The sequence below is a fragment of the Elgaria multicarinata genome, chromosome 11 (genome assembly GCF_023053635.1).
Source record: "Elgaria multicarinata webbii isolate HBS135686 ecotype San Diego chromosome 11, rElgMul1.1.pri, whole genome shotgun sequence".
Lineage (NCBI taxonomy): Eukaryota > Metazoa > Chordata > Lepidosauria > Squamata > Anguidae > Elgaria > Elgaria multicarinata.
In genome coordinates, this window is record NC_086181.1 from 41,925,977 (window position 1) to 41,939,953 (window position 13,977).

The 13,977-nt window shown below is 41.5% G+C and overlaps 1 protein-coding gene across 1 annotated transcript; it reads right to left on the reverse strand.

The window, feature by feature from the left end:
- Positions 1–453: 453 nt before the first annotated feature.
- Positions 454–10,732, reverse strand: LOC134405924 (vomeronasal type-2 receptor 26-like). The gene is made up of 6 exons (XM_063137173.1): positions 10,554–10,732; positions 6,749–7,002; positions 5,567–5,967; positions 5,138–5,365; positions 1,450–1,576; positions 454–1,349 (listed from the first exon to the last, which is right to left on the reverse strand). Exons 1-6 carry the CDS (start codon positions 10,730–10,732, stop codon positions 454–456), a joined length of 2,085 nt encoding a protein of 694 aa, XP_062993243.1.
- Positions 10,733–13,977: the final 3,245 nt, after the last annotated feature.

Sequence of the window (13,977 nt, forward strand, 5' to 3'; positions counted from 1 at the left end):
CCTCATTCAGAACAGGTCGCCACCAATCCACAGAGCTTCCATCTTATCAGGATTAAGCTTCAGTTTATTGGCCGTCATCCAGCCCATTAAAGCCTCCAGGCAATGGTCCAGCACCTTCACAGCCCCAGCTGACTCCAATGACAAGGAGAAGTAGAGCTGAATATCATCAGCATACTGATGGCACCCAACCCCCAAACCCCTAATGACCTCACCCAACGGCTACATATAGATGTTGAACAGCATGGGGGATAGAATAGAACCCTGTGGCACCCCACAGCTTAATTGCCATGGGGTGGAACAGGAATCCCCCAATACCACTCTCTGGAGTCGGTCCTGCAAATAGGAGCAGAACCACTGAAACACAGTGCCTCCTACTCCCATCTCGCAGAACCAGTCCAGTAAGATACTATGATCAATGGTATCAAAAGTACAACAGGTGGAAGACATATGTAACTATCTCCTTATTAAGTGCTCCCTGCTGTTCAGTTCGGGCCTCAACACTATAATGTAGCCTTTGGGGAAAAAGATGCAGCCCAGCAACCCAGCACTGGAGAACAAGATGGAGAAGATCTCCACAGCCACCATGGCTTTGCCTTTTGTGCTGAAGTAAGTTGGAACAAAAGAGATCCACACACTGCAAAACACCAACATGCTGAATGTAATAAACTTGGCTTCATTAAAACTGTCAGGTAACTTGCGGGCCAGGAAGGCCACAATGAAACTGGCAATGGACAGGAAACCCAGGTAGCCCAGGACACAGTAAAACATGGTGACTGAGCCTTCATTACATATCAGGATGATTTCTTCAGTCACAGAGTGCATGTCAAAGTCAGGGAAAGGAGGAGTGGTTGCCAGCCAGATGACACAAATGGTGGCTTGAATAAGGGAGCATGGAAGGACAATGAAATGAGCCAGTGTTTTCCCAACCCATCGCTTTAACCCAGATCCAGGCTTTGTGGCTCTGAATGCCAGGGAAACAAGTGTGGTTTTTGCCAAGACACAAGAAACAGCCACTGAGAAGATGATGCCGAAAGTTGGTTGTCGGAGAAGGCAGGTCAGTTTCCCTGGTTGTCTGAGGAATAGCAAAGAAGAGAGGAAGCAGAGGAGGAGGGAGATGAGCAGAGTGTAGGTGAGGTCCCGGTTATTGGCTTTGACTATGGGCGTATCTCTCTGGTTGATGAAAATGCCCAGCACCAAGGCTGTGATCAGAGAAAAAGAAATGGCAACTGAGGTTAAACTGATCCCTAAAGGTTCACCGTAAGACAGGAAGTTCATAACTTTTGGAATGCAACCATGTTTATTCTTGTTTGGATAATGATCTTCTGGGCATTTGAAACAGTCATTCATATCTGGAAAAAATAAAGAGAGGAAGCTCCCATTTCAGCTCTTTTTCATTAGGGAAAAACACCCAGAGTTGCATGGAAAAATGGGAGAACTACAATACATTACCAGTCTCGTTTGAAATCTTCCCTTCTGAGCATGGATTGCAATCATAACAGCAAAACTTTTCCCCTTCCTTCTTTTTCTTTTCATTACCAGGCTGACAGTGTTCATTACAGACAGAAATGGGAAGCACCTATCCATATACAGGAAAGAAGGTCACGAATGAGGATAGCTGTCCACATCCAGGGTTCCTAATCAAACATGTAATATTACCATTCACATTCTATCTTGCCATCTGAAAATCCATCAAGACAGTGGAAAACAATTTTAAATATTGATTTATCCATGGATGGAACCTGGGACCTTCTCTATGCATGATTCATTCCTTGAAATATGTTTCCTGAATTAATTGTTTAGCCTGCTTGTTTCTTCTTGCATAGAGTGCTCATTTAATCCTATTTTTGTTATATTTGATAACTGTAATATACTATTTTATCCCAAGTATGAGAGGTCTACCTTTCTTTTCCGCATAGCAGACATAACACTCCCCACATTCCATTTCATATTCTGTGTCTAATTTGAGACATGTATCTTCGTTTTCTCCACATACTGAAGGTTGCTTGGTCATACATTTTGAATCATACAGCTGTGATTTAACTATACTCTATTTAAAAAGTGTGTGTTCGTGTGTGTGTGTGTGTGTGTGTGTGTGTGTGTGTGTGTGTGAGAGAGAGAGAGAGAGAGAGAGAGAGAGAGAGAGAGAAAGTTTTGCAGGGGATAGTTCCCAAACTGATTTCTATCTTACAGGAAACAAAAGTCTTTTTAACCCATCCAATCCTTTTTGGTAATGAAACAATTCTTCAGAGCTTGCTATCTTTTTTAGAGGAATACCATCATTTTTTCCATCAGGTATACCATTCATATATATTTTTTTAAAAAAAATGTGGAAGATTTATGCATAAGTTTCAAGAAAAGCCAACTATGGCCTTAACTAGACCTAAGGTTTGTCCCAGGATTGTCCTGGGGTCATCCCTACTCATGTAAATGACACACAGGATATCCCAGGAGCAAGCAGGGACCACTCCAGGATAAACCTTACATCTAGTTAAGGCCTATTTATCCATATATTTCTCTTTTTCATGATTTAGTGTTTTGTTGTGTACTCAAAATAAAAAAGAGAAAAATGAAAAAAAATGTTGTTTTTGTTTTTGTTGTTATTTCTCAGCAAAGGAAGCTGATGTCTGTTCCTACAATCCCATTCTCCATTTGACTTTTTAGATGTTTCAGCATATTGTCCAATATGGACAGTGATGGCACTAATTAGTATACTCTGTGTCACTTGATTTTTAACATTCCATGAGTGGACAGCCAGACTATGCAATACAATTTCTTAACAATTTTTCTAAACCATCCATGTTTCAGGGTTCATCCTGGTCCATCCAACTATTACATCCAAGAATGTCAACCAACCCTCCTCATCTTTCCCTCATTGCCACAGTTCTCTTAATACTCCTAACTTTATTTATATTGCAACCCATTTTTCTATGAGATTCATCAACTTAACAGTCTTTTAGCATTTAAGAAAGCAATAAAGACTGTTCTCTTCCTTCAGGCCTATCCAGTGGAATTTTAGGATGCTTTTAGGATGCTTTTAAGATGTTTTTAGGATGTTTTAACAATATCTACTATGGTTCTAATCAGTATTTCATGTATTTTATACTTACTGCTGTTCTCTGCCTTGATCAAAATGAAGAGGCAGGTAAGAAATGAAATTATTATTATTATTATTATTATTATTATTATTATTATTATTTTCATTAATTGTTGTGATAAGAAAAGCACATCATCCACCTATTTTTTGAATGGGGCCACATCCTTCCAGGTGAATTTCCTATCCAATCAGTGCATATAGGGTGCACTGCAAAAGGAGTGGATTCCCCCCCCCCCATGGACAAACTCCAACATTGTTTGTATCATACTTTTTCAAACATAAAACAAAGGTATTAAACTTCAAACAATCATCAATAATAGAATAGTAGTGATGGAAGGGGGCTATAAGTCCATCTGGTCCAAAACCTTTTCATTGCAGGAATCTAAATAATAGATGGCTGTCCAGCTACCTCTTGAATGCCTCTAGTGTTGGAGAGCCCATGACCTCCGTAGGAAATTGGTTCCAATATCATACTGCTCTAAGTGACAGGATATTTTTCCTGATGTCCAGCCAGAATCTGGCTTCCTGTATCTTGAGCCCCTTATTCCATATCCTGCAGTTTGGGATGATTGAGAAGAGATCCTGGCCCTCCTCTGTGGGACAGCCTTTTAAGCATTTGAAGAGTGCTATTATGTCTCCTCTCAATCTTATCTTCTCCAGCTAAACATGCCAGGTTCTTTCAATCTCTCCTCCTAAGGCTTTGTTTGCCTCTGCAGCCTGCTCTTCCGGTTTGAAGCCTGGGCCTCAGTTGAAGCGGGCAACAGACCACGAGAGAGGCAGGTAGGTGGAGGGGAGGGAGGGCTTACCTGGCTAATCTGCCCACCACAGCCGCAGTTCATGCAGTGGCAGATGGTGGAGTCTGGTAAGGGGGTGGGGGACTTATTCACCCCCATTTTGTCCCCCCTTCACAACTTACCTCCCATCTGTTGAGGAGGCAAGTAAGTGGGGAAGAGGGTCAAAATGACAGGAGAATCATGATCTGAACCTTCAGATCTCACTTCAGGATCCAATCTGGAATGGGTCAGGGGAGGGTTGGATTAGCATGAACCGGTTCGGGCCTGATCCTAAAGTTCTGGATCGGGCCTTGAAGCAGTTCTTGGGGCCTGGTGCACAGCTCTAATAGAGAACAAAATAATATAGGCATTAGGCAACCAAACCATTTACAAAGTATGTCAGGTAAGAACAATGAATAACATTTTTAATAGGGGTGTGCACGGACCCCCCGCTCCGCTTCACTTGCAGATCTGCGATTTTCAGAGCGGGCCGCTCCGCCCCGCCCCCGCTCCGCCCACTTCCGCTCCGCTCCGCTCGGAGCTCCAGATCCGGATCGGAGCTCCGTTTTTTCCCCCCATAGGGTTGCATTGAAAGCTAAAAAATTATACAACTTTTTTTCTGTTCAAGATAGAAACCTCATGTTTGGCACCATGACACCTCATGGACGTATACACACGCATGCCAAGTTTCAAGGCAATCCCATCATCCCCTGATTTTTGGGGAATTTTTGAAAATCGGGCACCCCATTCAGACCCCTTGGGATAGCTCCGTCAATTTGCATGTTAGAAACCTCAAACTCGGCACCATGATAGCTTATCCATGTGTCCACATGGATGCCCAGACTCAAGGCAATCCCATCATCCCCTGTTTTTTGGCGCGGCTCTAACCTCTAACGCACCACCCTAATCGGAGCGGAGCACATGCCTAATTTTTAACCATGCATGAACATGTTGATTTTGAAGAGCTTGTTTTCATTAAAAATTTGGATGATCAGAGGAAAACACCTTTGATGGAATTAATAGTCTACAAGGCCTTCTAGGTGAATGCCAATATCTTCATTGAGACTACATATCAACATCTGTATCTATACATCTTAACACAGATATTTCACTCTTCACCATCACAGTTGATGAATGTGCTCAGCAGTGACATTCTTCAAGAGTTTTATCACCTTTCTCAAGATCAGCTTAGACAGATAGGACATTTTGTGAACCCTGATTACACATTTGGAAAATAAATAATCAATCAAGACTGTCACAGAATCCATACCTGGTTAAAACATCTGTGCCACACAATCATATCCTCATTAAACGTGAGTTCTTCTCCTTCAGGAGAACTGGGATCCAACCTACCAACTTTCACTTTCTGGAAGGACTTATTTGGGAAGGTCACCATATTCACAACATCAAATCCTCCTCCCATTTCCCTTTTTTCATTAAATGACATGGTTTCCTTTGCTGAGTTGTTAAACACAATGCCATCAAGATATGCATGGAGCTAGTGGAAAGAGAAAAAGACACTGAGAGGAAATGATGTGAAATTCTTTTCAAGCTGGAAATATAGAAGGAAATGTACAGTAAATCAACATAACTTTGTACAACACCTTTCCCCCAGTAACAATAAGAGGAGAAAGCTGGAAGTAACTGCATATAAGACTTATCTCTTCATTGAAATTAATTTCTGTTCTATAGACATTACCTGCCAAGGCTGCAAAGATTGAAGGTCAACACCATGAACCCACACCATTGGCCTGGGCTTTGATCTAGATATGTCCATGGAATGCAAAGCATGAGCTAAAGCATAAACGGCATTATAGATACTGTAGCTTTGGCCAGTCATGTGCGTTTCAAAAAGATCTGTAGTAAGACTAGCTAGCTTTTCCTGTCCAGTACATGTTTCATTGCTTTCTGCCAACATGCTTAAATCTGGAAATATACAATCAAACGCTTGTTCCCAGATATCTTTGAGAAAGGTTGTTCTTTGAGTCCACTTAGGCTTTATGCTTTCAAGATATTCCTTGAACCCTAAAATATCTTTTGAGTGAATCATGAACGCAATGGAACCCTCAAACATCTGATAATCCCAACCCTTCTGAAGACCTGTTGATATGAAATCAACCTGAGTTGTTACAATCCATATTTTTCCAAAAGAAGTGTTTCCCTGGTTTTCAGGACCTTGCAAAAATATAACTGTTCTCAACATTGCAATGGTCAAAGATTCACCATGCAAGATAAATACACTGACTCTGTCATCTCTGAATCGGAAAAATATGCTTAACATTACATCATAATTTTTATCCCAATCGTCCAGGTGAACTTGTGGTATTATTTCTGTGAAGGCTGAACAGATTCCATGCTGGGATAGCAATGGCTCCAGGACCTGCAGGAAATGTTCTCCATTGTTGTCATCCACTATAAAGATTCCAACCCATGTCCACCCAAAATGTTGAAGTAACTGGATTATGCCTATATACTGATGATCTTCATTTGGGACCATACGGTAAAATGATGACATCTGCATGGTTTCAGTCTCTTCTGAGGCAAATGAGCCATATGTGAGCTGAAATAACATGTACACATATTTTAGTGTATGTTAGGGGCAATTTCTGTATGCATGTGCATGTTTATGCTCTTCCCAAAAGAGAGAAATATACTAATAACTTTGAAGAAATTTGTATGTTCTGTGATAATTGAAATCACAATCCTTTCCAGAGGAATATTCTCAAATCATGGGACTATTTTTCAAGTTTACTCTTGTAATTAATGCATCTGTGTACTTCTCAACCATAAAACAACACTGAGAAGTACAAGAGATTTCCTGACATCCCATTCCCCATGCCTGCCTGTGGAATGTTGTAAATTTGTAAGACCTCTGCTATACAGGAGGAGGTTTCAATGCCAAGACCCCCAATGATGGCTACCAGTTTTTTCTGGGTGTCACATTTGTAGTTGGGGACAAATCTATGCAGTTTGTAGAGCAAATCCAGGGTGGTCCTGTAGGTCATCCTTGTATTGTAGTAGCTGTCATAGATGTGGAATCCAAGTGTGACATTGGGCAAGATTTTAGGATTCCTGTTGATCTCATTTACTGCAAATGTCAAGGCAAGACTGTGCTGGTAGAACTTCGTCACCACACTGCCAATATAGAGAGGGTATTATTTCAGGAAAGAATTCTACAAAAGATGAAGTCAATATTTCAGAATCCCATAATGCCACGTACCGCCTCTGAACGGCTAAGATTAATCCAGAAGGAAGTAGTCTAACCATCTGCTCAAGTATTATCACTGCTATCACTTCCTGGTTGCCGTATTTTCTGGCTAGACTAAGAGTACATCCAACTTTCTAAAAATGAATATGTGATGCAGCATTGTGCATGAGACATTGTGTGAGGATCATGTCAGGAAAAAAATATCTAAAATCAGAATGGGCAACATGGGGGCCATGGATCACATGCATTCTTGGCCATATTTGTGTCCTCCGCCACCATAACTTTGACATCACTGAATACTGCCAAATTTCAGCTGACACTTACAGGGGGCTGTGTTAAGTTCTGTTATTACCAACTAATTTACATGCAAAGCCAAGTACTCTTCACAACCTATGAATGGATGAGAATTTTATTCACTCCATTTTTTTTAGAAGAACTTGCCAAATTTTGCATAAAAGGAACAACAACAACTTGAGGTTTTAAAAATGTGAATCTGGGAGGGGGGAAATGTCAGCTTCATCTATCTAGGCAGAGGGCTTTGAGTGCCTATACCTTAAAAGTCTGGTTTTTTATCCCTGTGCATTCAACCATGTTTTCATGCCAAATTTGGGTTGCCACCCCCTCTCTCTTTCCTGATAGGCTCCACATTTTTTGCACCTATTTGCAAACAGGTTCCAAATGACAAACAGGGGATCTGGGAGCAGGCAGGGATGACCCTTCCATTTGCCTGGGATAACCTTTAGGTTTAGAAAGGGGCATTGTCTCCCAAACTTCATCACAGAAACAAAACATTAGGATATGTTTTACACATATCCAAATGTGTAAATAACCAGGCCCAGATGGTATCCATCCTAGATGTCTCAAAGAAATAAAAAATGAAATGGCGGACCTTCTAACAAAAATATTCATCATGTCCCTGAGCCTAGTCTCTGTACCAGAGGACTGGAAAATGTCCAATGTAACACCCATTTTTAAAAAGGGATCCAAGGGAGATCTGGGAAATTACAGGCTGGTTAGCTTGACATCCGTTCCAGGTAAACTGGTTGAAAGCACTATTAAAGACAAAATTAGTAAGCATATAGAAGGGCATGTCATGATGAAGAAGAATCAACATGGCTTCCATGAAGACAAGTTCTGTCTCACTAATCTTCTAGAATTCTTTGAGAGTGTCAACAAACATGTAGACAGGGGTGATCCAGTAGACACAGTTTACTTGGACTCCAAAGGGCTTTTGATAAAGTCCCTCTCCAAAACCTCCTGAACAAACTTATTAGTCAGGGTATAAGAAGAGAGGTCTTTGTAAGGAGCAGTAACTGGTTAAGGAAAAGAATAGGAATAAATAGTCAATTCTCCCAATGGAGGGAAGTAAATAGTGGGGTTCCACAGCGATGAATTGGAACCAATTCTTTTCAACTTGTTTATAAATGATCTGGGATTTGGAGTGAGCCATGAAGTGGCCAAGTTTGCTGATGACACCAAACTAGTTAAGGTTGTTAAAACACAAAAGGTTTGGTGAAGAGCTCCAAAGGGATCTCTCCAAGCTGGGAGAGTGGGCATCCAAATGGCAGATGAGGTTCAATGTAAGCAAGTGTAAGGTGATGCACATTGGGGCAAAGGAACCCAACTTCAAGTACAACATGATGGGATCTGAGCTGGCAGTGACCAAATAAGAAAGAGATCTTGGGGATGTGGTGGACACCTTGATGAAAATATCAACCCAGGCCATAGCTAGACCTAAGGTTTAACCTGGGATCATCCAGGGTTCACCCCTGCCTGAGCACTGGATCCCCTGTGTGTCACCTAGATGAACAGGTTTGACCCCTGGATGATCCAGGGATAAACCTTAGGTCTAGCTGTGGCCCCAGTGTACTGCAGCTGTAAATGAGGCAAACTCCATGCTAGGCATTATAAGAAAAGGAATTGAGAATAAAACTGCTTCACACACCACATAGTTAAATTATGTAATTTACTATGACAAGTTGTAGTGATGGACACCAATTTGAATGGCTTTAAAAAGGGGTTGGATAAATTCCTGGAGGAGAATGCTATCAATGGCTACTAGCCCTGATGGTTATGTGCTTCCTTCAGTATTCAAGGCAGTAGGCCTATGTGCACCAGTTGCTGGGGAACATGGGTGGAAGGGTGCTGTTGCACCGTTTCCTGTTTGTTGGTGCCTGCTCGACAACTTGTTGGCCACTGTGTTAACTAGATGGACCCTTGGTCTGATCTAGCATTGACACTTTTTATGTTCCTATGTTCTTACATTTCATCTCCATATTTTCCTGCCTTCCAAAACAAAGGAGTACCACTATATATTTACAAAGCATTTGGGATTGGCAACACTGTCAACCAGGCAAAGGTAATAGTCCTACTCTATTTACTAATGGACAGGTTGCTCAAATAGGCAGCAAACTGAAAATTATTCCCAGAAGGAATGTATAAGTCAGAAGGTGAACATTAAATTCCAAAGACATTTTTTAAAAAAATAAATAAATAAATCATGCAGAAAATCCCTAAAGGAGGCTAGAAATTATCCAACTATTACAAACTTTTATTGCTTCAGGTACAACCACTCCACCACCATTTGTGTAGGAAAAAACCCTCCAGCATAATCCATCCTAACTGAGCTTCCTGAAGAGCAGAATATAATTTTAACACCCATCAATTTGAGTGATGTTTATCACTGAAAATGTTTATCCTGTTTCCTGATTTGCAACCAAATGCATTGCATACGTGTTTTTTTTTTAAAAAAAATTGCAGTCTTTGAATTTGTGTAATTGCTCGTTAAACAATTACATTTAGAATATGGAGATATCTTAGTTAACAACAGTCTGAGCCTAAGTTTAGACTGTGAAAGAATCACCACATTCTCAGCCTAGAGTAAGATACAAATTTTCCAATTTGAAAATGTCAGCTAATGCCCATCTGAATAATTTATGATGTTTTCTAAATCAAACAGAACAAAATTAAACAAGATAGGAGCAAAGATACAACTTATTTTTGTGTGTGTTTGTGTGTGTGTGTGTGTGTGAATCACTTTCTTTTTATTGTGAATTAAAAAAACAACAACCACTAAACAGAAAACAAATCAGGAAAAGAAAACCATGAAAGAACAAGAAATTGCATGCATAGAAATATTCATATTCTACCGAGTACAATATTCTTTAAAAAGAGGCGGTGAGTATGCATAACTTTTAAAGAATCATTCCTTTTTACTTTCATTTCCTTTTTTCTTTCTTTCCTTTTTTTTTTTTTTTGAAGGTGTTGCGGTGTGTTTCATGTTCTCCACAAATTCTGCATTGCACCTAATATACACATCTTTCTGTATTGCATGCAGAAAGAGGTGTTTCCTTTAGTTGGGCCAATCCCACATGCAGTTTCTTTAAGCAACTTAACAAGTATATATTTTTCTTTCTTCCCCTTCAGTCAGGAATAGCTCAGAAAATGCAAAAGTTGGGGGGGGGGGATAAATCCTTACTGTGGGACATCAAAGAGCCTTTGAGAAGGATGTTCCTCAAAAGAAAGCTCATCAAAAACATAAAAAATCTGAGAAGTAATCAAACCAATGACAAGACCACCCGGCTGGTACCACTCATGTGGAATAGGAAGAGGATCATTCTCAGGGCATTTCACAACATCTATGTTGAATGGGTACATGGCGAGAGGCAGTAGAAGGCACAACAGCATTAGCCACAACATCATATTGTTAAAGCTTTTCTCCAGGCACACTGTTGTTGACATGTACAGCAACACCTGGACTTCATGCACATTGGATGGTGTTGAGCTCAGCCAATGGAAGCTGGATGTTATCCTCATCAACAGGGTTACCAGCAATCTCATGTCTGTCTCAAAAGATGAAAAAAGAGTGCGCTGTAGAGATGGATCTGTAGAGAAGAAATCCCTGGCCCTTTTCCCAGCTTCCCATGGCAAAGCGATTTATTTATGACCATGTATGCTTCTTAATGGTTCTCTTCTGCCTTCTTTTAAACCTTTGGAGCTTTGGCCAGGTGAACAAATTATGCTGATTAAGATAATTGCAAAGGAAGAAAAATACTTCAGCCTTTCGGTGATGGCTTGTACGTTCAGTAGCAAACATGTTTGGAGGATGATGATGATGATGATTGCTCCCTCATTTGTGAGCACAAGTCAACTCTGCTCTCTAAAGGAATGGGAACTGGAACTTGGTTCCAAATTACCAGAGTTCAATGCTGAGCAAAACCACAACAGGACAGGGAAAACTTTGCTTTGACAGGGGAAACAACAGTTCTGTTTTTGTTCTTGTTTTTACGGTCTCAACGTTCAGAAAGTTGTTTGGGGTGGTTCTTCTTCATCATCTGCCCATTCTGGGAAAGAGGCGGATTGTGTGAAGTCAAATGAGGGCTCATCTATATCAAGCAGGATATTCCATTATGAAAGCGGTATATAAAAGGCAGGAGCCACACTCCTGTTTTGCAGCAGAATTGAAGTACTCAAACAACTGTTGGGGCCCACAAGACACATTTCATATACCGCTTACATACCACTTTCATCGTGTTATATACTGCTTGGTGTAGATGTGTCATGGGCCCCAACAGATGTCAGTGCACTTCAGTACCACTAAGAAGCAGTAATGTGGCTCCTGCCTTTTATATACTGCTTTCATATTACTTTCATAGTGGAATATCCTGCCTGGCATAGACAAGCCTTGAGTCCCCTTTACCACTCCATTAGAGAATCAAAGGGGAGTGAGCAATTTCCCCTTCATGTGCACCTGCTATTTTTCCATTGCAGAACAGGTGAGGGGCATTTGAAGCCAGCTGAGTCCTGTTCACCCTCAAGGGAAGACATGAAGGGGACTCACCCCATTCTCATTTGCAATGCACCTTCCCCCATTGTGGGGAAGTTGCGAGGGTAGCAGGAAGTTCCCAGAAATAAAGCATAACATTGGGGTAAAATTAGGGCCTCTTTATTTACACACGGAGATGCTCACTCCATGGACCTGTGTGTGAATGTGCAGGAATGTAATAGTTTATCTACAGGCTCTAGCCTGCCCCTCAGGGCGAGCAATGAGTTGAAAACGGGAGTCGGGTAACCCAGCCCCACTGTCAACTACACTTGAGTGTTTGGTGAGACCTCTCCACATCATCCCCACTCTGATTGCATAGTCGAGTAGATGGTGCCAGAGGGTCCGCAAAGGCAAACCATATCCTGGCACGCAAGCTGCAAAGCTCATGAGGAGCAGGACCTCTGATCTGCCAATCACCATAAAGGTGCCATAGTGCTTACCGTCCCTATTCTGTCTTCCCCTAATTCCCACACAAACCCTAGCATTAAGTTGACCTATTTAACCACCCTTTCTAAAGATTGAGTCCAGTACGGTGTAGGCAAAAAACTGGTCATCACTAGATGCCAGTGAAAATTCTTACTCAGCCCTTCCTGCAAAGGAAGCAACTGGTTTTGTCCCACACTGTTCAAAGGGAGGGAAGGTGGGGGCCGAAATTGAAAGAGGCCATAGCCGTGTGGGGGTGAGCCTTTATAGGCTGGCTCCACCCCCGCCTCACATGGACTGCTTGCATGTCTGGCACATGACTAGTCCCCTTTCTTTATTTCTGCCTCCCCCCCTCCCGGCAACAGCCGCCTCGCGCCCAAACCATTCCGGATGGTCGTGAACTGGACATGTGGGACACACAAAGGTAGGGCAGAGCCAATCTAGTCTGCACTGCTCTCCATTCAGGGCCACAATGGGAGTAGCCCAGATCAGCTTTGCTGCACATAGGACTTCCCTGACTGGCAAAGACCATCTGCAGCCCCCACCTGGGGGTTGCTCCAGAAAGCAAATGAGTAGAGATGTTCAAGAATGTTCTTTTCAGTTATGAAATATGTCAGCATGCCCTATTCACCCTCAAAATGTCATCACCAGTAGGAGAACTCACCTGCCAAAAAGTTTTCAAATTCTCCAACATGTCCTTATGTCCAATTTGCAGAAAATTTCCTAATTGGATTTTTGCAACATTAAAACTTTTTTTTTACTCATTCACACCACATTTTTAGAGACTGATATGTTTTTTTGGTTTGGGGGAATTGGGGGCAATTTGTTCTAATTTGCACATGTAATTTCGGCCCCCACCTTCCCTCCCTTTGAACAGTGCATTTACAGACTTGTGCATTAGTTAAGAACAAAAGAAGAGCTATTCTGAAGCAGACCCCAGTCCATCTAGTCCAGCATTCTGTTCATGCAGTGGCTGAACAGCTGTTGTCCAGGAGCCCACAAGCAGGACACAGGTGCAGCTGTACTCTTCCATCCATCACACCACTTTATTTGTGAAGAAGTACTTCCTTTTACCTGTCCTTAATGTCCTACCCATCACCTTTGTGGGATGACACCGGGTTCTAGTTTTATGAGAGACGGAGAAAAATGTCTCCCTATCAACATTCTCCAAACCAGGCATAATTATGTACACCTCTATCGATCTTTTCTGTACATTTCCCAGTTCTAGAGTACCATTTTTAGGTGTGGTGATCACACCATAGATTTGCATAAGGGCAATATGATAGTGGAACTTTTATTCTCCATTCCTTTTCTAATTATACCTAACATGGAGTTTGCCTTCTTTTCAGTGGCTCTATGCTGGGTTGCGGACTAGTTCACAACTTTGGAAATTTGTGTGAATTGTTTTCCAAAATGTTTATTTTCACAGCTCAGAACGTCAGCCTACCACTCATTCCTAGTTGATTTGTATTCATGTTTGCATCCACTGTTTGTTTTTTGTGAATTGGAAAATTTTCAGAGCATCATCTTGCTGCTTGTCTTTGAGTACAATTTGGTTGCAAAATGAGAGCAAAATGAGGAGATATGAGTGACAAGCTGATGTTCTAAGAATCTTGGTGAGATCAAACATTGTTCTTTCGCCAACCCCTAAAAA